General features: G+C 35.3%; 1 protein-coding gene and 2 long non-coding RNA genes across 3 annotated transcripts in view; 2 read left to right on the top strand and 1 right to left on the bottom strand.

Moving 5' to 3' along the window:
- Positions 1-20,056, top strand: part of LOC126628477 (uncharacterized) — a 37,355-nt gene extending 17,299 nt beyond the window's left edge. Inside the window, exons 3-6 of the long non-coding RNA XR_007625436.1 lie at positions 13,228-15,818; positions 15,860-16,298; positions 16,396-16,561; positions 16,686-20,056. This is a non-coding gene — a long non-coding RNA (uncharacterized LOC126628477). The remainder of the gene's footprint in view (positions 1-13,227; positions 15,819-15,859; positions 16,299-16,395; positions 16,562-16,685) is intronic.
- LOC126628470 (uncharacterized) lies at positions 7,408-10,063 on the top strand. Its single transcript, XM_050298175.1, has 2 exons — positions 7,408-7,816; positions 9,829-10,063. Exon 1 carries the CDS (start codon positions 7,530-7,532, stop codon positions 7,797-7,799), a length of 270 nt encoding a protein of 89 aa, XP_050154132.1. The 5' UTR covers positions 7,408-7,529; the 3' UTR covers positions 7,800-7,816; positions 9,829-10,063.
- On the bottom strand, positions 12,866-16,896 carry LOC126628479 (uncharacterized). Its single transcript, XR_007625438.1, has 2 exons — positions 16,806-16,896; positions 12,866-12,979 (listed from the first exon to the last, which is right to left on the bottom strand). It is a non-coding gene; the product is annotated as an uncharacterized LOC126628479 (long non-coding RNA).
- Positions 20,057-20,750: the final 694 nt, after the last annotated feature.

The raw sequence follows: 20,750 nt of genomic DNA on the forward strand, positions 1-20,750 counted from the left end.
TGGACTTGCTCTCATGGCCATCCTTTGATTTTCTTATACTGTGTAACCCATTTCTCTTTCCTCTATGATTCCACTAGGGAGGTTGTGATTATTATTATTTTTCACGTTTAGTTTATCAGTGTTGAGATTACTATTATTTTTTCTTTTAAAGAAAAAAATTCATTGCAGTAATTCGAAACTGATCCATTAATTAACGTGTTTACCCAAAACTCGTTATTTTTGTATTGTTTCAAATTAGATTAACAAGTCATGTAAGAAATTATCATTAATTAATCATTAGTGAGTATATAAAGTATTCACTAACGAGTGAGTAAGTACTTTGAGTATTCATTACTCATTGGTGAGTACATAGAATATTCATTAATGAGTGCCTAAGTTTTATACTTCAAATTATAGGCAACTGCCTAAGTACATAAGGGTGCGTTTGTTGCACCGGACTATCTCAGACTGGACTAGCTTCAGGAACTAAGCTGGACTGGCTTAGACTAGACTAAGCTAGACTAACTTAGTAAGACGTTTGGTGCAGTATCGGACTAAGCTGGACTAAGTTTTTGGCCATTTTTAATTCACTTAAAAATTAAACAAAAATTAATAATAAAAGGGGTGAAGTCTGGAGATGAATGGAACCAAGAACATTTTCTTTCCCTTCCTTCCTATATCCTTCATCGTTTATCTCTTCCCCATCATTTTCTCTCTGTTAAATCCTACATCAATCTCTTAATTTTCTTCATCGATTAAGAGAATTTGTATTGGGGTATTGGAATCCAAATTACCTCGCTGTCAAAATGCAGAGCCTTTATACAATCAAGATCTGGTTTGCATACTAGAAGCTTTTCACAATCAACATCCAAATCTTCCATCCCTCTCCTTTGCACTTGAAATTCGTGAGCATATCTGGAAGATGGGGTGAGTTTGTGGTTTGGAGGTCTTGCCCTTCGATTTTCAAAATCCCCAAATCAAATAAAAAAAATCTCAGCCCTCTCAATTCCAAAGACCCAACCCTCCCGAGAACTCCTCCAATTTTCAAAAAGCCAACTTCCCGATTCCAAGCACCACCGACGGCCTGGCCATGATGACAACGATGCAGAAAAAGAAGCGAAGCCCGTGAACTGGAACTGGATGTTCGCCTCGTTTCCGTAGTCCTGCTTAATACCAAGCGAAAGCAGGGGACTAGCTAATGAGGTTTAGCGAAGAGCGGAGTGCCTCGTAGTCGAGGCGAGTCCCACTTATTCTAGTCCAGAGCCTTACCAAACATAGGATTATAGTCTTGTTTAAGCTAGTCCAAGCCTCTCTCCTAAGGAGGTGTAACAAACACCCCCTAAGAGTATTCACTAACGAGTGCCTACTATGTCCACCCCTTTTCTTATCTCCCCACCCTGCTTATTTTGTCACCCACTATTAAAAGTAAAAAAAATGAGATATTATATCTACACCCATCATTATTCCTGAAATAACCTTAATATTTAAAATTTTTAACAATAAAAAAAAATAACAATCGAAAATTTATTTTCCTTTAATCTGCTATCATGAATTGGGTGGGTGGTCAAGTACTCCTTATCAGTGGAATTTTTTTTCGGTGATATCATATTGAAAAAAGCTTGAGACTTCATAGCATTTTGAAAATTTCCCTTTGGATCCGAGCTGGAGAAGGTTGTCGTGGGTTGGATTTGGACGAGAGAAGCTGTCGCGTGGGCGGCGTATGGAGAAGGTCAGACGTTTCGGTCGGGAGTCACGCGGGTCTTCTCGGATCTGCAGGAGGTTGGCTTGCAAGTTAAGAGTTCGTGTGTTCGTTGTAGGTCTTTTAGCTATAAGTTTTATCTTCGCACGAAAGAAGTGGAGGATGGCATAAAGCACCAATATTGAGCAGTGGTCGTCTTGGTGGATATGGAAGAAGAAGAAAAGGAATGGAAGGGGATGTAGGGGACGATTTGGGCAAAGTTCTGCTAGTATTCTTCCTCCTTTTTGTCTAAACTTTTTCTTTATATTTAATATTCAAATTAAATTATAATGATTTATAGATAGATTTTTTTTTTGGGTCTTATTTTGTCAAAATTCTTTTGTTTAGGTCGTTCAAAGTCATTTTGCAAGAGGGCAATTTTGTAACCAAAATATTTTATTCAAAGTGGGTGGAGAAATAAGATATATGGATGCGAATAGTAGCACTTCTTTAGTAATAAATTTAGGGGGCGTTTGTTTGACATCGTTAGTATTCACTGGACAGGATTGGACTAACAGTCAGTTTAGTCCTGTGTATGGCGTAGCAAGGGACTAACTTAAATGACGCTAGGTCGGACTCGTCTCGATTCCGGACTTCGCTAAGCGTCGCTAGCTAGCCCTGATTGAAACCTTGGTATTAGTTAGGACTATGTCACTGCCTCTTGCCTTCCCAGAATCCCTCGAGCCACCACCACAGACTGTGCATTCTCTGCCTTTTTCTACTTACCTTGTGTATCCATGATGTCCTACTAAGAGTCATTCATGGCTTGTGGAAAGCCCTAAGGAAGGGAGAATTGTGTGAAGGTTTTAGTTTATAATCAATTAGTAAGAGTTATAATTCTCCACTACCTTTCTAACTATCACCTTGGATCGCACATTGATAAGCTTAAGTATTGGGAAAACAAAAAAAGATTAAGTTAAATTAATTTAAAATAATTAAAGCCTAAACTCAATTAAGATTGTTAATTGAGATTGATTAAGTTTGTTAAGTAATTACAGGGTTATTCACTTGTAAGTGAGATGTCTTAGATTCGATTCTTGCCAAAAGTGAATTTGAACCACATTATTGCTAGCCCATTGTAAGGATAAGCCACCCTCTCCTCCTTAGTGTAGATAATATCGTTTGTTAAAAAAAAAGTAATTACAGGGTTAATTACGCATACACCCCCTGAGGTTTTTCTGTATTCACAAAACCTGCTCACACATCACAAACATCCTTTGACATTTTAAAATCATTTCACAAAACCCTCCTTTTACAGTTCTATTAGTTTTATGTTGACATCAGTATAAAATAATCTTAAAATAGCAAAATTAATATTTTTGTAGCCAAACACCCCACTTCACCAATCTCTTACATTGAATACACTAGTCTTTTTCACTCGGTACTCTTTTCGATTTGCCTCCGAAGTTAATCACTCAATATTGAATTTGAATGGTGAGCGAGCTTCAAGCATTAAAGTAATATACAACCAAATAAAACTTAGCACGTCTGATTTAAAAACAATCCAACATTTCCATAACAAATTGCAACAATTCAAAATAAAACTTAACATGACAGATTTAGGAAAATGTAAAACAAAACATAATATTTCCCATATTATACCCAAAATCCAAACCAAAAGTCAAAACCCAACTATAGCAACTTCTTCAAAATGATTGATTGCCAACAACTTGGTTTGTTGCAATGGCTTGGCTTCTAATCTCTTGACATGGTTCAGGAGACCAACATTCCTTCAATTTGGTTTGTGAAACCAACCTTTAATCTGGAGAATGACGAGGAGCCACTTCACGAGGATATTCTTGATGGGGTTGCTAATTCTTTTTTTAATTTGGAGCATAAATTGATAAAAGTTTACTTTTCAAAACAAACAAGCATATAGGGAAAATATGCTTGTGTTTTCATGTCTTCGTTCCCCAATATGTGTTTTCACACCATAGACTGTGTTCCAACAAATGAGTTGTTTTATGCAGTGAAAAAATATCATTAGGGGTTTTTTTATGATAGCAATCGTCTAACCAAAACTTGTAGCCAAACATATTTTGACACAGTAAGATTTTTTTTGTGTTTTCACTTCTTTTGTTATGATTGTTAGGTTTTTTTTTAGTCATGGAGGGAGGTTTGTGAAATGATTTTAAAACATCAGGATGTTTGTGATATGTTAAAAATCTGAAGGAGTTTTATGAAACCACAAAAAACTTCAGGGGGTGTATGTGCAATTAACCCATTAATTACACGAGAATAAGATGCTAGAACGGGCCATAAATTGTTTGTGACTAGGGGTAGGTTTGATTTCAATCAGTTCGGTTTTTTCGCCAACACTGAAAATCAAACCAAAATTTCGGTTCGGTTTTCTTCAGTTATTTTTCGGTTCAGTTCGATTCAGATTTTTTTATCTTTTTAATTTGTAAATCAAGTTCATCATAGAATTTTGCTGCAAACGTAGAATTTTGAGCATCATTACAATTAGTCAAATCCCAATACCAAATAACATATCTAAAACGAACTTACCATTTTGTAAAAGAGTAATGCTAGGAAGACTAAATTTATGGACAAAGTTTTGAAAACTAAATGACATGGAAGTTGATGATTGGTTTATTACTTGCACGTTGATAAACATGCTTATTCTTATTGGTGACACATCATTTAGTTTGCAAATTTAGTCTCCAAATTTGATCTTCCTAGCATTACCCTTTTGTAGAAATGATGGCCCACGAAACCAATTATTTTTAAAACAATTGGGGAAAATGAAAATTTGAAATTCACAGAGAGGCAGGGTGGATATGGTGGCTGCAGAGAGTTGCAGAAGTGAACAGACCTGGCCAAGCAGAATAATTGAATCTGTCAGTGATGTGGAAATGGGGGGGACGAGAAATTGGGTTTGGAAAAAAGGCTGAGATGATGGAGGAGAGGGATGTGACGAGAGGTGAGAGATTGAGACAGGAGGAAGAAGATCTAGGATATTTATAAATAGTTTACTTATTCAATAATAGCAACACAAAACCTGTTGTCAAGTTGGCTTGAAGCAAACACTCTCAACCCGGAGAGAAAGAGGTTATGGACCACTGAAATTGAAACTGAACCAACCGGTTCGATTTTTCGACTTCAGTTCGATTTTTTTGGTTTTCGATTTTTTAAAACCCACCCTTATTCGTGACATCTTAAAATAAAAAGCCCAAATAGACCAATGACAAGGCAGAGAAAGGCTCCCAACAATTTTTGGGGAGAAACAGGGAAAGAGTTGGGCAACTTTCAGGTTCTGAAAGACCCGGTTGTAACATATGTTAAGATTTTAACACCAACAGTTGAAATTGATCTAACACAAAAAAAAAAAAAAGTGCAAATAATGTGTGGACAATGGACATACATGTTCACTGGAGAAGATCTCTTGTTTGTTTACTAGTTTCTTTTTAATTTTTTTTTAGGGTAAAAGATTGTTTACCACCCTCATGTTTCGTGATTTTCAGCATTTAGTACATCAAGTTTTTTTCGTCCCAGAGACATACCTAAAGTGTAAATTTTGGGACAGTCTCATACATCTGTTAGTCAAACTGTTAGTTCTCCTGTTAAGTGATGACGTGGCGCCCTGATTGGACGCCACATGTCATTAAAAAAATAAAAAATTTATTTAAATAAAAATAATATTAAAAAATATTTAAATAAATATTTGAATAATAAAATATTTTTTTTTTTTTCTTCTTCTTCTTCTTCTTCTTCTTCTTCTTCTTCTTCTGGGTTCGGTTCTCTCTTTTTTTTTTTTTTTTTTTTTTTTTTTCTTCTTCCTCCTCCTTCTCCTTCTTCTTCCTTCTCCTTCCTCCTCCTTCTTCTTCTTCCTTCTCCTTCCTCCTCATTCTTCTTCTCCATCTTCTTCTTCTTCCTTTTCCTTCCTCCTCATTCTTCTTCTCCATCTTCTTCTTCTTCCTTCTCCTTCCTCCTCATTCTTCTTCTCCATCTTCTTCCTTCTTAAGAAGGAAAGAGGAGAAGGAAAAAAACAGAAAAAAAAAAAAAAAACCGAACCCAGAAAAGAAGAGGAAGAAGAAGGAAGAAGAAGGAGAAGAAGAATGAGGAGGAAGGAGAAGGAAGAAGAAGAAGGAGAAGAAGAAGGAGGAGGAAGAAGGAAAAAAAAAAGAAAAAAAAAAAAGAGAAACCGAACCCAGAAGAAGAAGAAGGAGAAGAAGAAGGAGGAGGAAAGAGAAGGAAGAAGAAGGAGAAAGAGGAGGAAGAAGAAGAAGAAAAAAAAAGAGAGAAACCGAACCCAGAAGAAGAAGAAGAAGGAGAAGAAGAAGGAGGAGGAAGAAGAAGGAAGAAGAAGGAGGAGGAGGAAGAAGGAAAAAAAAAAAAATGGAAACCGAACCCAGAAGAAGAAGAAGAAGAAGAAGAAGAAGAAAAAAAAAAGAAGAAGAAGAAGAGAAGAAGAAAATTTTTTTTTATTATTATTTAAATATTTTTTAATATTATTTTTATTTAAATAAATTTTTTATTTTTAATGACACGTGGCGTCCAATCAGAGCGCCACGTCATCACTTAACGGGAGAACTAACAGTTTGACTAACAGATGTATGAGACTGTCCCAAAATTTACACTTTAGGTATGACTCTGGGACGAAAAAAACTTGATGTACTAAATGTTGAAAACCACGAAACATGAGGGTGGTAAACAGTCTTTTACCCTTTTTTTTAATACAACTATGTTAGTTTCTTGGGCAAATTAGCTACAAGTCCATTTTATAAATCTGTATTGAATAAAGTTCAATGTATACATATTTCATAATTGAAGTCGAATAACTAGGCACACAACCATGTCGGTTATTTTTGTGTCTCCAAAACTTATCATTTGAGCGTTGGAGCCGCCAGACATTTTTTGTGCCTTGTAAAGTTTCATACTCCCTATTCAAGGTGGTTATTTTGTTGAAATTTTGTTGATTGTTATGTGCTTGACACACTATTTGTTGCTTTCAATTATGAGTGTGTTCAAGTGTGTTGGGTTCTAACAAGTAACATTACTAACACAAGCAGACTGAGGGAAGGAGGTGGTGCGAACACTCGAGCCGGTGTGAACACTGGAACCCACCTTACTAATGAACCACAACAAATTGTGGTCAAATGTTATTGCATACCGAATTTGGAAAAAAAATCAATGAAGGATGGAGTGAAGTCAGAGAGAAAGAAGCGGAAAACAATAAAGATCGATGATGGATGAGGGATGTGAAGATGGAGGGAGAACATGCTATAGAAAACATATAATAGTTAATCCAAGGACATAGAGTGGGTTCAATGACGTGTAAGTTGGAAAGATCAAGTAAATTGGAAACGAGAATAGTGGAAAAACAGTAGCACGAAGAAAGGAAGGGGAAAACAAAAAGAAGGAAGAGGCTGTCACTGACCTTGACCAGAGCTAGGGTTGGCGGTTGAATGAAAATTTGAAAAAATAAGGGACAACCTCACACAAACAATGAGAATCTCTCTCTCTTAGTGAGAGAGAAGGACTCTCACCGACTGGGGAAAGAAAGGTTTTGACACAGTATCTATTAAGGCTTTTGCTCACACGCACAGTTTTTTCACATGTGAATGATTAATGTTTAACGAATTTCAATTAGTTAAATTTGAATCGTAAACACGTGAGGAAAAAAGCCCAAAGTGTTTTGGGCCCAAACCCAAACAAATGGTACGTTATCGTACAAAACTCTTTCCGTTCTGAGTCTCCATCACCGGCTACCTTCCCCACCTCTCAAATCGCATCATTTCTTCTCTCAAGTCTTCCTCGATTTCTAGGGTTAGGGTTTTCCAATTCACTCTCTGTCGAGTGCATCACCACAATGGCGATGAGGAGATTCTACAACGAGATCAAGGGGTTGAAGGTGAAGGAATTGCCCGACCACATTAAGCCGATGCTGTCCGTCGATTACGCCAAGAAGGCTGTGCAGAGAGGCTTGGACAACTACCACGCCAAGTACATCCAGACCAGCTCCGTCGATCCTCTCCTCCATGTCTGCTTCGGGGGCATGATCTTCTCCTACCTCGTCGCTCTTCCCGAGGAGCGCCGCCACCTCGAGCACGCCAAGCACGCCAAGGAGCATGGCCATTGACCTCGATCATACAAATGGTATATTCCTAATATTTTTTAATTTTTTTTAATTTTCATTCAATTTTTGGATTGTTTTTCTTCTTAATTTTATGGGTAAAGGATTCGTTTGTTAAAAATTCGATAAATGTGGGTTTTTTTTTTTCAATTGGGTCATTGTAAATTTTCTGATTACAGATGCAGTTTATGTTCCTTATTTATTTGTGGTTCAATGTATATATTTTCGGTCAGTGGATACTTCAATTTTGTATCTTTTCGTAAATATTTGTTGATTTGATGATGGGTTTTACTTGCTTGTCTAATCTAAAGGTTGTGTAGTAATTTTGTAGATTTGATTAGATGGGAACCTGAAGAGGGTGTAGTAATCTAAATATTGTGTGAGAGGGATTTGATTTGAAGAGTGTAGAAATCTAACTATTTTAAACAATGTTTCACCTTTGTTTGCTTGAAGATGGGATCTTGATTTTCTGCGGACCGTTTGTTTTGTGTGTATTTTGCTGCATTTATTTGCATTGGTAAAAAGGAACAATCGTTGCGGAGAAATACTTTTCCGCCTGTCTTATTTGGCTTGATTGAACTTGTCATGTTGTTGATTTTAAGAATAAAGTTGCATACAGATTTGAAATTGATGAAGTGGAAAAAAGAAAAATGTTTTATGTTGGATTTTTCAGTATTCTATGTAATCACATTATAGAGTAGATTAGATGTTATAGGTTATGTTTGGGTCAGGGATTTCCAAGTCCCAAGGGATTGAAGTTGACTTATTAAGAAATTGATCACAAAATGTTAGATAGGAGGGATTATAAAAGCCCTCCAGGACCATTACAAAAGCATGTGAGAGGATTTGCAAATCCCTTGAACCAAACCCCACCCCCCCCCCCCCCCTTCTTTCTCTCTCTTCTCTCTCTTCCTCTCCTTTTGTGATCCATTCCATACTAACTTGGTCTCAATCCCTTGGAACTTGGCAGCCCTCACTCAAACATAGCCTATACTCCTTATATTCAACCTAGTGTCTTATTTTCCTGCATTAGAGCCTGATTTAGTTTTGAACTGATTGGTTTAATTTGGGTCAGGGCTGTTAGGCTATTCCACATATCCCTATAAGACTTCAATGTATTCCTTACTGATTGATCTTCTGTTCACTTTGCATATAGTTCTAGGCTGGATTGAGTTTCAACCCCTTTTTAATGTATTTCTGTTCAAATTGGTCATAAACCTTTTTCTGAATGTAAAATTTTGGTATATTGAAAGAGGGCCAGAATTACAGGCCCAAATGTCATCATTTGGTATGCAATAACGTTGGTTTAGTTAGTACATTGAATTGGTAACATTTTTATCCTTCAACAACACTTTTGCAATTTCTTTTAAGTTAATACTATTATGTCTTTGCGAGCTTTTTTTTTTTTTTTTTTTTTAACTCTTAAAAGTTGTCAAATATGAATATGGGTACTTCTCTAATGTAGACGATCCGCTATTTAGGAAAAGAGTGGATAATAGTTTTGCCCCCCGGCGCCTTCCCTTCACACTCTATCCAATGATTTGAGCTATTGGCTTTTCAGGTCACTTTTTAAGAATCACCTTTCAAGACATCAGCCAAATCAGAAATCTCGTAGCCATTTGATTATTATCATGCTTTCAGTGTTTGTTAAAATAATTTGTTTTTGTCTTATCATAATTAGATGGTTAAGTGAGTGCTGAGTTAACTAACCTTTCCTAAGGTCCACTGAGTTATAAGCATTTTCCCTCCATCTATGAATGCACTAGTTGCGTTGGCAAGAAACAGGGTTTCACAAAAATGATTGAAGACCATAAGCTAATAGGATGGAATTAACCTACCTTTGTTGATAACCATATTTTTTACTAGGCTAGAAAATTTCTCTTTGCTTTCTCTGATTGAAAGCTATCTACCATATGGCTTTCCATGAGTGCCAATATATCATTGTTTGTTGTGCTACTGAATATTCTTCGCCTCATGGTGTTTCCTTGCGCTTTGGTTATTAGGAAATAACATTTTGACTTTTTAATTACTGCAGGTTAGTGAGGGCTTTGGGTGTTTCTCCGTCAACGCATGGTATCATTGTGATACAATAAAATTCTCTTGGCCATGGGTATCTTACCTATTACTTTTGAAATTTGACCTTTAAATGAGTTGTTATCAGAAATAAACAACGTTTGTCATTTATGCGGACGGTTGCTGATTTTGTTATCCGAATGACTCTGTCTTGGTGCCTCTCACATACTTAATGATGTTTTGATTGTCCTACTTTAGTGTTGGTATTCGAAGGCCTGCATAGCTAAGTGAATGTGTTTCTGAAATGGCGTTTTCTTGTTGCCTCTTGCTACAAACACTTTTGATCATGTGTCTTTCATTTTTATGTCTTCCTTGATAGGAAACTACTAAACCGTTGTATTTTTTTTTAGCGAATTTTGTTAGTTGCTGGGTGTTACTGCACGACACTTGCATGCATACCAATGTTATCAAGAGTATCAAGGAGGATTGTTCTGGAGCAAAAAATTGTTTCGGAATTAAGAGGGAAGCAAATTTCACGCTCTTTATTCTCCCGCACTCTTCCAACTTGTTTTAGTCCGTTGATTCTCCTTTGAATAACTTGCTCATGGCTAGGAAAAAGCTAGTGCACGACGATAGAATTGAAGTGTGAAGTCACTCCGTTCTCGTTAAACAAGTTGCTGCTGGGACACTCTCAATGCTTTTATTCTCGGCTTATTATTTGCATGCTTTTCAACAGAAATCCCACTCTCAAAACCTCCACTGGTTGTCTTTTGCGTCTCACTTTGTCCATTTGTTAACTCCGCTATCGACTGATAGTTTGGTTCTGTGCCAGGTGGAAATGGGTAGGTGGAGAAAATTTTCATGTACTCAGAACAAGTGTCGTAATCGAAGAGGAGAGCTATTTTTCAGTATCATTCTACTTGTATAGTTGTATTATGATATATTGTGTGCCTTGTGTTTCGGTATGTTGAAAAATTTATCGGATAGGCAGTGCACGTGTTTCTCTCTTTTTTACTATTATTTTAGTTTTTTTTAATAGAAAACAAATCTTGTGGTGGTTTTTTTTATTTTTTCAACGTTAGCAAATACCTGTTGCAAGTTCAGGGAGAAGTAGGAAATTTTTTGTTTGCCAAAAGCACAAGTGACATGCGGGGTCTTTATTTGATAGTTGATGTATTGTGAGCCCTACCATTGATGCATGTAGGGCTTATTAGCTTTACATATACCAGCTATTATGAGAGAACGACTAATCATAGTATATCTCAAAGCTCAAGGTAGCAGAACTTTAATTGATTGGAAAAAATTTATCCAGGTAATAGAGCACTCCAGTGCAAGTTCAGAATTGAAGCTTTAACAAAAAGAGTTTTACAAAACTTTTGTTCGAATTGAAAATATAAGTTAGAAAAGAAAAGAGCATTGCACTTATTCTTGTACAAGCCCTTTATTCAAAGGGATCCTCATTTTTGGGTCAAAATGAGGATTTGTTGTAGGGCTCACTCCACGTCGAATTTTCAACGATCTGAATGTTTGTTTTGTAAGCCTCAATTTGTAGGTCATCATTACAAAAATTCAATTTATTCCGAAACCATTTATCTATTTAATTATCATAATGAAATTTTATTGTTTCTTATAAAGCAAAGTGTTTGTCAAATCTTTTGAACTCAATTAGATGTCTCAAATATTTTTGATGGCTAATATATTGCAAGGATGATTTATGAAGTACAACTTGAAAAATAGACGGTTCAGATCGTTGAAGTTTGATGTGGTGTGGACCCCACAACTAGTCATCATTTTTTCAATAAAATTGGAGAACCCTTCCTTTAAAGGTCCCAATGAATTCCAAAACATAATGAATGAAATATCAATCTTTACATTGATAATGTTCTCATTTATTCAAAGTCAATTGATGAACATTGGAAATATTTGAATATGTTCACCAAAATAATTAAGTCAAATGGATTAGCCATTTCATCTACAAAAATAAAATTGTTTCAAACCAACATAAGATTCTTAGGATACAACATCCATCAGTCAACAATCGAACCTATAGACAGAGTCATCCAGTTTGCAGATAAATTCCCAGATGAAATCATTGATGAAACCCAACTCCAAAGATTTCTAGGATCATTAAATTATGTTGCAGAATTCTACCCAAAATTGAGAGAACTATGCAAACCATTATTTGACAAGCTCAAGACCAACCCCCCATCTTGGTCTCCTACTCATACTTCCATAGTCAAACAGATCAAGTCTCATGTCCAGACGTTATCCTGTAACTAACGTCAGCTAGCCGTTGCATTTGAAATTTGGCTTAGTATTCCTGCCAGATATAACCGACAAGAATGCTAGAATTTTTAGTCCAGCCCATGGCTAGCTGGTTGGATTGGGCCAGTCGGTTGGCCCTTTTAGATTCCATGGGCATCTCGACTAATATATATTGATGTCGGTTATATTTGATAGGAATGCTAAAATTTTTAGCCCAGCCCGGGACTAGCTGGCTGGATTCGGCCAGCCGGTTGGCCCTTTGGCCCTTTTAGATTCCCTGGGCATCTCGACTAACAATATCATTTCATGTGGAGAAAAACTTAGCTTACACATGACCTTACATTATTGAATCGGAACGCCACAGCTCGATAACACTAGTTTATCAAAAATTTAGAAGTTCGTTAGTGAGTCTTCAGTCTTCATAACATCTAATCAACCTTATTTTTCATTGATAAAACTATTAGACCATTCACCTTACATCTCACACCCATTCTCTTTTCACCAATGCATTAAATCATTATCTTTTTTTTCTTATGAGCCACCATTTTATGTTTCACCCTTTAAAACCCTAATAGTGCCGCTCCACTGCTCTCAGCCTTTCTTCTCCATTTTTCAATTCTCTCCTCCCCTTCCTTAGAGAAAGAAAAAGGGCTTGTTTCCAAATCTCCCCAACTAAATCGGCCACAATCCCTTCTCTTCCATTCGACAAAACGGAATCTCTAAGCACAACTTCTCCGCTCAGATCCATGGATCCCACTCTCACTCTCAGCTCCATCCGTACGTCCTTCGTCTGTCCCATTTGCCGTGAGACCATCTCTGAACTTGAGTAGTGTGGGCTTCCGCCGCAAACACTCCGTTCAAGTGATCCGCAGTGCACTCAGATCCGAATCATCAGGACGCAGAAACCCCTTATGAAGGGTTCATAAATAGAAAGGGTAAAACATCATTACCTAAATGCTGTGTGATTCACATTGTTCTACTAATAGGGGCTTTAAAAACTTTTACTAAGCTACTTATTGATATTGACAAGTTTGAGCCACTGTGTCTAGGTTGCCTAAGCTACTTATTGATATTGACAAGATTAAACTATTACATTGAATTGTCATTTTTATTGAAAAAATGATAAAGAACTGGCGTTTTTGTTGTTTATTTACAGGTCAAGTCAAGTATTTTTCTTTTCTCTCACTTATTTTTGTTAGTATAATATAATTAAAATATATTAGTGGCATGCTGTTATCTGTATCTCAATGTAAATGATGTTTTCGTGAATAACTTTAGCATTGTTTGGTTTTCTCTTCATGCTTATTTTATATATCATATCCATGTCTTCATTTTTTTTAAAATTTGACGTATCGCAATGTTCATGCAACATAGCCTAGAACCAATCTTTTCTCTCTGCCGTGTTCCTAGCTTTTCACCCCTCCTCGACGCACCCTATTTATAAGTGTAGGGTGCGGTTTACACTCATATAGTCTGATTAGGTCTTCTAATCTATTTGGGATTGGAAACCACACTTGCATTCTTATTTCGTTTTTGCTTTCAGGATTCTGATTGTACAAGAAAAATCTTTTTAGGACAAAAATATATACCTTAGCTTCCCTAATACGTTCTTAAAATAAAATAGGACTCTTTTAACAAAAGACGAACCAAATCATATGCATGAATTGATGTGTTAGTTTGACAAAAATGTTCTTCTAAATTAATTACCTTTTGTGTTGGAAATATGTTCACTAAGTACATAGTTGTGTAATTGATTACACACACATAAGTATATTTCATTTGTCCTTAGTTGTGTAGTGTGCCTCGATACAATTTTGCAATGAAACCATAAACAAACAAGTGACTTTCGGCACCTCAATTTTCTAGGCCTCAAGTCAAACAAAGATGTGGAGTATTTTGACTCTCACGGAACCACTGTAATAGTTGTGATTTTCTATGGATTTGTTTTCCTTGATTTCATTCTAGGGGAATCAGAAAGTAAGGTAATATGCGTACGATAGGTAAAGTTTTGTAATGTCAAAATTTTTCCAAGTTTATAACACATCTTGTATTGTATTTATTCATTTCGTTTATGTTTTATTTTTCAGTTGATGAGTGTGCTTGTTAAGTGTGTAAAGCTTGCGGGTAATATATATGAATTATTAGTGGGAAGAATAAAAGAATTGAATGAAGGGATCTAATAGTTTAGGGAGAATGCTAGTGCATGAAATACCTGTGAAAACCCACTTGAGTCTATAACCAGACGGGTTGAAATATTTGTTAACTCTTTAACATGACGGCGACCTTGCTTTTGTCATATGTGCGGTTACTTTAGGGGTAAGTTCGACATTTACACATGTGATTTAAGTTTTATCATCTTTCATTTTGTTTTTATTTTTATCTATATTGTAGGTTCCACAAATCATGTCTTGTTTATCGAAAATAACCCTGCAGAAACATCACATGTTACAGTAGGTGATCTTCAAGAAGTTGTTTTAGGATCTAGTGCAACAATTGCTAGTAAGTATTTGAAGACAAATTTTTCAAATAGTGCGGAGATAAACGTGGTAAAAGAGAATATGACATACTTCCTGCTTCAGGCTGCAATAAGAGACATCAGTACAAGGGGTAACCCATTGCAGCCTGAAGAAGGAAGTATGCCATATTCTTTTTCAACGCGTCTATCTTCACGCTATTTGAAAAATTTGTCTTCAAATACTTAATAGCAATTGTTGCACCAGATCCTAAAACAATTTCTTGAAGATCACCCACTGTAACACGTCATGTTTCTGCAGGTTTGTTTCGATAAACAAGATATATGATTTGTGGAACCTACAATATACATAAAAATAAAAACAAAGCGAAAGATGATAAAACTTAAATCACATAAGTAAATGTCAAATTTACCCTTAAGGTAACCGCACACATGACGAAAGCAAGGTCGCCGTCATGTTCAAGAGATAACAAATATTTCAACCCATGTCTGGTTATAGACTTAAGCGGGTTTTCAGAGGTATTCCATGCACTAGCATTCTCCTTAAAATATTGGATCCCTTCATTCAATTATTTCATTCTTTCCACTAATAATACATATATATTATCCGCAAGCTTTACACACTTACAAGCACACTCATCAACTGAAAAATAAAACATAAATGAAATAAATAAATACAATACAAGGTGTGCTAAAAATTTTGACATTACAAAACTTTACCTATCTTACGGAGATTACCATACTTTCTGGTTCCTCTATAATCAAATCTAAGGAAAACATATCCATAGAAAATCACAATTATTACAGTGGTTCCATGAGAGTCAAAATACTCCACATCTTTGTTTGACTTGAGGCCTAGAAAATTGAGGTGCCGAAAGTCACTTGTTTGTTTATGGTTTAATTGCAAAATTGTATCAAAACACACTACAAAACTAAGGACAAATGAAATATACTTATGTGTGTGTAATCAATTACACAACCATGTACTTAGTGAACATATTTCCAACAATTAATTTAGAAGAACATTTTTGTCAAGGTAACACACGAATTTATGCATATGATTTGGTTTGTCTTTTGTTAAGGAGTGCTATTTTATTTTAAGAACGTATTAGGAAAGCTAAGGTACACATTTTTGTCCTAAAAAGATTTTTCTTGTACAATTAGATTGTGAATCCTGAAAGCAAAAACGGAATAAGAATACAAGTGTGATTTCCAATCCCAAATAGATTAGAAGATGTGTAAACTAATCCCTACACTTATAAATAGGGTGCAAAGTTAAGCATAAAACAGGAACACTTATAAATAGGGTGCAAAGTTAAGCATAAAACAGGAACACGGCAGAGAGAAAAGCAGAATGATTGGTTCTAGGCTATGTTGCATGGACATTGCGATATGACATTAGGAAACATTAAATTAAAAAAAATGAAGACACGATACGACATGGATACAATATTAATATATATATATATATAATATTATAAAATAAGCATTAAGAGAAAACCAAACAATGCTAAAGTAATTCCCGAAAACATAATTTACACTGAGATTCAGATAAAAATATGCCACTAACATATATAATATATTTTAATTATATTATACTAACAAAATAAGTGAGAGAAAAACAAAAATCAGAGAAAAGAAAAAAACTGACTTGACCTGTATCTATCTCAAAAGCGTGGAGATTGACGCGGTGAAAGAGAATATGGCATACTCCCTGCTTCAGGCTGCAATGAGAGACATGGGTACATTATCCGGTAGGTTTTACTTGTTATAATGAATGATTAGGTCAATATATCCATTTAACATTGAAATTAAATGTGTTATTTATCTGATATATGTTTTTAATTGCAGTTGGAATCCTTTCAGCTCATGGATTCAAGTTGTTGTCTGAGATGACAACACTTGAATGCATTTATGCGTTTTATGATGACATGGATTCAGATGTTTTGAGCAGATCCCTATTTGTCGTCTACAAGCCGTCTAAAATTTCTAATCCTGTGATGAATTTTTGGTTTAAGTAAGTAAGATCCATATATATTTTTTTATTCCGGTTTAAATATTTTTCTAGTTAAAAAAAGAAAAGAAAAAGAGAGACATCATTCTTAAATGTTTTATCTTCTTGTTTGTCTCGGTTTTGCAAGATTGGGGATCCTCACACAGATTTAAACACATGCATGTGTTAGATCTTGCTACATTTCACAACCATAACCATAAATCTGAAACGAGAAAAAAAAAATAACAGACATGGAGGAGGGATTTACCTTCATGCATCTTAGCTTTGCACGCTTGTTCCACCATGGATGGGTTAGAGAAACACGGATGAAGAAGCGGTTGTGAGATGGAAGGTTTGGAAGAATGGGCGTTGGGTGAGAGGTCCAGCGCCTTTCCTCAGTTCCAGGTCCAGGTTCGAACCGTGCCAGGTGTGTCCAATTCCTTTTATTTTATTTTATTTTGTCTTTTATTTGTTATTTTATATTTTTTTTCTGTTTTTATTTTTCCTTTCCTGGTTTATTTTGTTTGCCTTTGCTCGATTTTTTATTTATTTTTAAATTTGTTGTTCTAGGGAATAGTCTTTTTATTTTTTTTATTTTTCTTTTATTTTTCACACCTTGAGGACAATGTGTGATTTAAGTTTGGGGGTGGGAAAGTAGAAGTTTTAGGTATTTTAATTTTTGTGTCAGTTAAATTTTTTTGTTTTTAAGTTAATATCCATAGTTTATTTTAAACGTTAAAACAAATGTACATCGTGAAGATTAATCCTACCGTAAAATATTTTCTATTTATCGTTGCTTAGACACTAATTCATGAATTATACTTTGAAATTTGCACATCACACCAACATGGTTTGTGGGGAATGAGATTGAAACACTTACTTTTTGTCTAAGTGTATTTTAATTTTTGTTCTAAATAAAGTAAAGCTAGTTGTTATAACTTAAGTAATAATTGTCCCACCCGAGGCTTTGCCTAGTAACCGGGTCAGTTATGCCTAATCAGTAATGATTCTCGCATCAAACAAAAGAGTTTTGGCATGAGGCAAGGTGGTTAGTTGCTTTCGTAGCCTTTTCAGCTCGAGTTAATAAGTTCTTAGGGGTGTTCTACATCTAGTGCCCCTAAAGACCTAGTGGTTTGGGAGTTATTGACCTAAAGCTTGCTACATGAGTTGGATCGAAAGCTTAAGGAAACCGACATTGTACGACCACTACTGTTACTTAAACAAAATTATTATGAAGAAAAAAAAAAGAGAAAATTCGAGAAAAAAAAAATGATTATATAAGTGTGAAGAATTAAATGAAAGGGGTGAGATGTAAGGGTTTCGGTCGAGTCTCATTAACTATGATGGTTCACTTTACACTGAAGGGAGTTTGTGAATTCTTTTTTAATTGATTATAAATGGCTTAGACTCTATGGTGGGATTGGTTTGAACTTTTGAAAAGATGTTCTAATTTTTAATATTTTCTATGGATTGCACCTTGAAAGTGAAAATTTTGTTTTAGCTAGGTTTTATTTAAGTTTTTAGTCCATTAGCTTTTATTTTTGTTTTCTAGATTTGTTTTGCTTGAGGACAAGCAAAAAGCTAAGTTTGGGGGTATTTTGATGAGTAGATTTTATATTATATATTTAACCCTATTCTTAGTATATTTTGGTTATTATTTTTAAAGAATTTTGATTGTTTGAATTGTATTTTCAATATAAAACTTTTGACTTCCTTTGGAGCAAAACGTGATCAAATGGATGAATTTTGGAGTAATTCTAGTTGGAGGGCGTTCGTGAGTCACTTAGCTTGATCGTGTCAAAATATCATATTTTTCCACCAAACGGTTATTTTCTGGCAATAAAATAAAAGGAAAACTAATGAAAAGGGCTTGAAAACTTTGAGTTTTAATGATAAGGACAAAATAAAGGGTAAAGTGAATAGTACCAAGATTGACTTTTTAGTGTAAAAATGTGGTTTTTCGTTAAAGTGAACAGTACTGGGTGTTTTTCGTTAAAGTTCCCTAAAATAAAAGAGCAATGCATGGTGCTGGAAATGTGATGTGTTGGGCTTGAAATGCGTTTTTGGAGCCCAAGATGATCTCTGATGGATTCGTGGCCTTCTGAAGATGTGTTTAGAACGTTCCGATCTTCAAAACAAGCTATCATGGGCCGGATTTGGAGGATATTTGAGGCTAAAATGTAGCTGGACAGTTTCTTTGCAAATTCTCCTAGCTTAATTAGGACGTTATTTTTTAAAATATTTTATTATTATTATTTAGTTTCCTAGTTGGAATAAAAGACCTTGTTTTTAGGGATTGTGCGATGGATATCAGGGATATAAGGCTTTGGCCGGTTGTAGTTTAGGTCCTACGTTTCTTTTATGCGATTTGGGAGACAGAATAATTGCTAGGGTTTTCGAAGATTTCAAATTTTTACTTTAAGGTGTTTTCAATTCTTTTCTTGATAATAATATTTTTTTTATGATTTTAATTATGAATATGCATAACTAATTCATTTTGCTAGGGTTAAACCCTAAGCCTTAGCATGAATAAGTAATTATTAAAAATTCATAGGATTGCTAGGTGATGGTGGAACCTAGTGTTTTTATAAATTGATATTTAAAACTCTTTTCTTTTATCGTATTAGTTCGGGCAAATTTACTATTTATTTTTAATTAAAATTCGTTTTTAATATTATGCAATTTCAAAATCTCTTTTCTCAATTTTTAATTTTAAGTAGTTAATTAGAAATTGTTTCTACATAAATTATTGAAATAGTCCTTGTGAAGAACGACATTGCATAAACATCTATTCTACAACAACCTTATACTCCATCTTTTCATAGGTTCTAAAAATCCCATCATACTACCTATATGTAAACCCTAAACCTGATAGTTAAAAGAAGCTGAGAATTAAACAGTAAAATAAGTTCCTGGATCACAAACCCCAACCCCAAATATCAAAACCAGCATACCATAGGGAGTTGCGGCCTCTTAGGAACGGAGTGTATGCGGCAGAAGATCACACTATTCGAATTCGAAGACGGTCTCGCGGTGAATGGGACAGATGAATGACTGATCGAGCTGAGAGTAAGGGTGCGATTCATGGATTTATTGTCAAAATGTTTACAAAATTATTTTAGAACAATGTAATATTAAATTAATTAAAAAAATTTGCACCCAATCAAATTGTCACATAAAATCGTTAAAACCTTAAATTTTCAAATTTAGGGATTCTACTACAGAAGAGAGATAAAGAAAAAAAAGATATAATGATCATGCCGTAAGACCATGTTCGTTTCTATTTGACATTATTTTTTTCTCCTTCACAGAGCAGCGCTCCCTGCCCAACCCACAACATAGTGTGGAATCTGGATCGTTTCATTGAGCACCATTTCTTTTAGATATGAAGATGTTTTGACTCTATTGTATCAAGTCATAACCTATGCCTTAGATTATGTCATGCATATGTAATGTAACATAACAAACGCATTTTAAACAAGTGAATCGAACATCGAAAGCCAAACAAATTAATTGAAATTCCCAAAAGCACAATTCGTCTGAAACGTTTACTAATAATTTCTTTCCCAAAACTTCACAACCCAACCGCTTGCATTGCTTCAACTTGAGCAGTGGTCCCTTCCCTTTGCTCCAAAAAGTGCTTCTGCATTGCTTTGATTAGTTGATTTTCCACTAATACTTGTAGGATGGTCCAAATTAGAGGGCTGTTTATATTAATTAATCTAAAAAACCAAGTTCAAGTGATGAAAACATCACCTTAATTTGTAGCTTTAGTTGGTAGCTTCCTTTCGCATGAACCAATTAAACAATTCAGGCTCAAGTTTCAAGTTTCAAATTTTATTTTTATTTATTATAGTTTTACTGTTTTATTATAATAAATAGGGGTCCAATTCAATCCATTGGCCCTCCTGAGTAATTTGGCTTCTCCTCAAACCTTACTGTTCAGGATCTAAGAGCAAATCCACCCCAAAACCAACTCCCCAGCACCCAGCCAAAAAAATAGGTCAGCCCCCTGTTTTTTTGCTCCAGCCCGTTACATTGCCTGGCACCCAGCCCATGCCAGGCAACAGCCCAGCACATTTTGGACTGACCCAGAAGCCGACCTGTTTCTCAGGCGCGTGCAACACAAGTGCGCAAGGCGCGAGTGGGTTTCAGGGAAACCTGAAAAGGTGTCAGCTCACTTGGGCTCAGCGACGTGGCTTCACGATAGCCG

The sequence above is a fragment of the Malus sylvestris genome, chromosome 7, assembly GCF_916048215.2.
Source record: "Malus sylvestris chromosome 7, drMalSylv7.2, whole genome shotgun sequence".
NCBI lineage: Eukaryota > Viridiplantae > Streptophyta > Magnoliopsida > Rosales > Rosaceae > Malus > Malus sylvestris.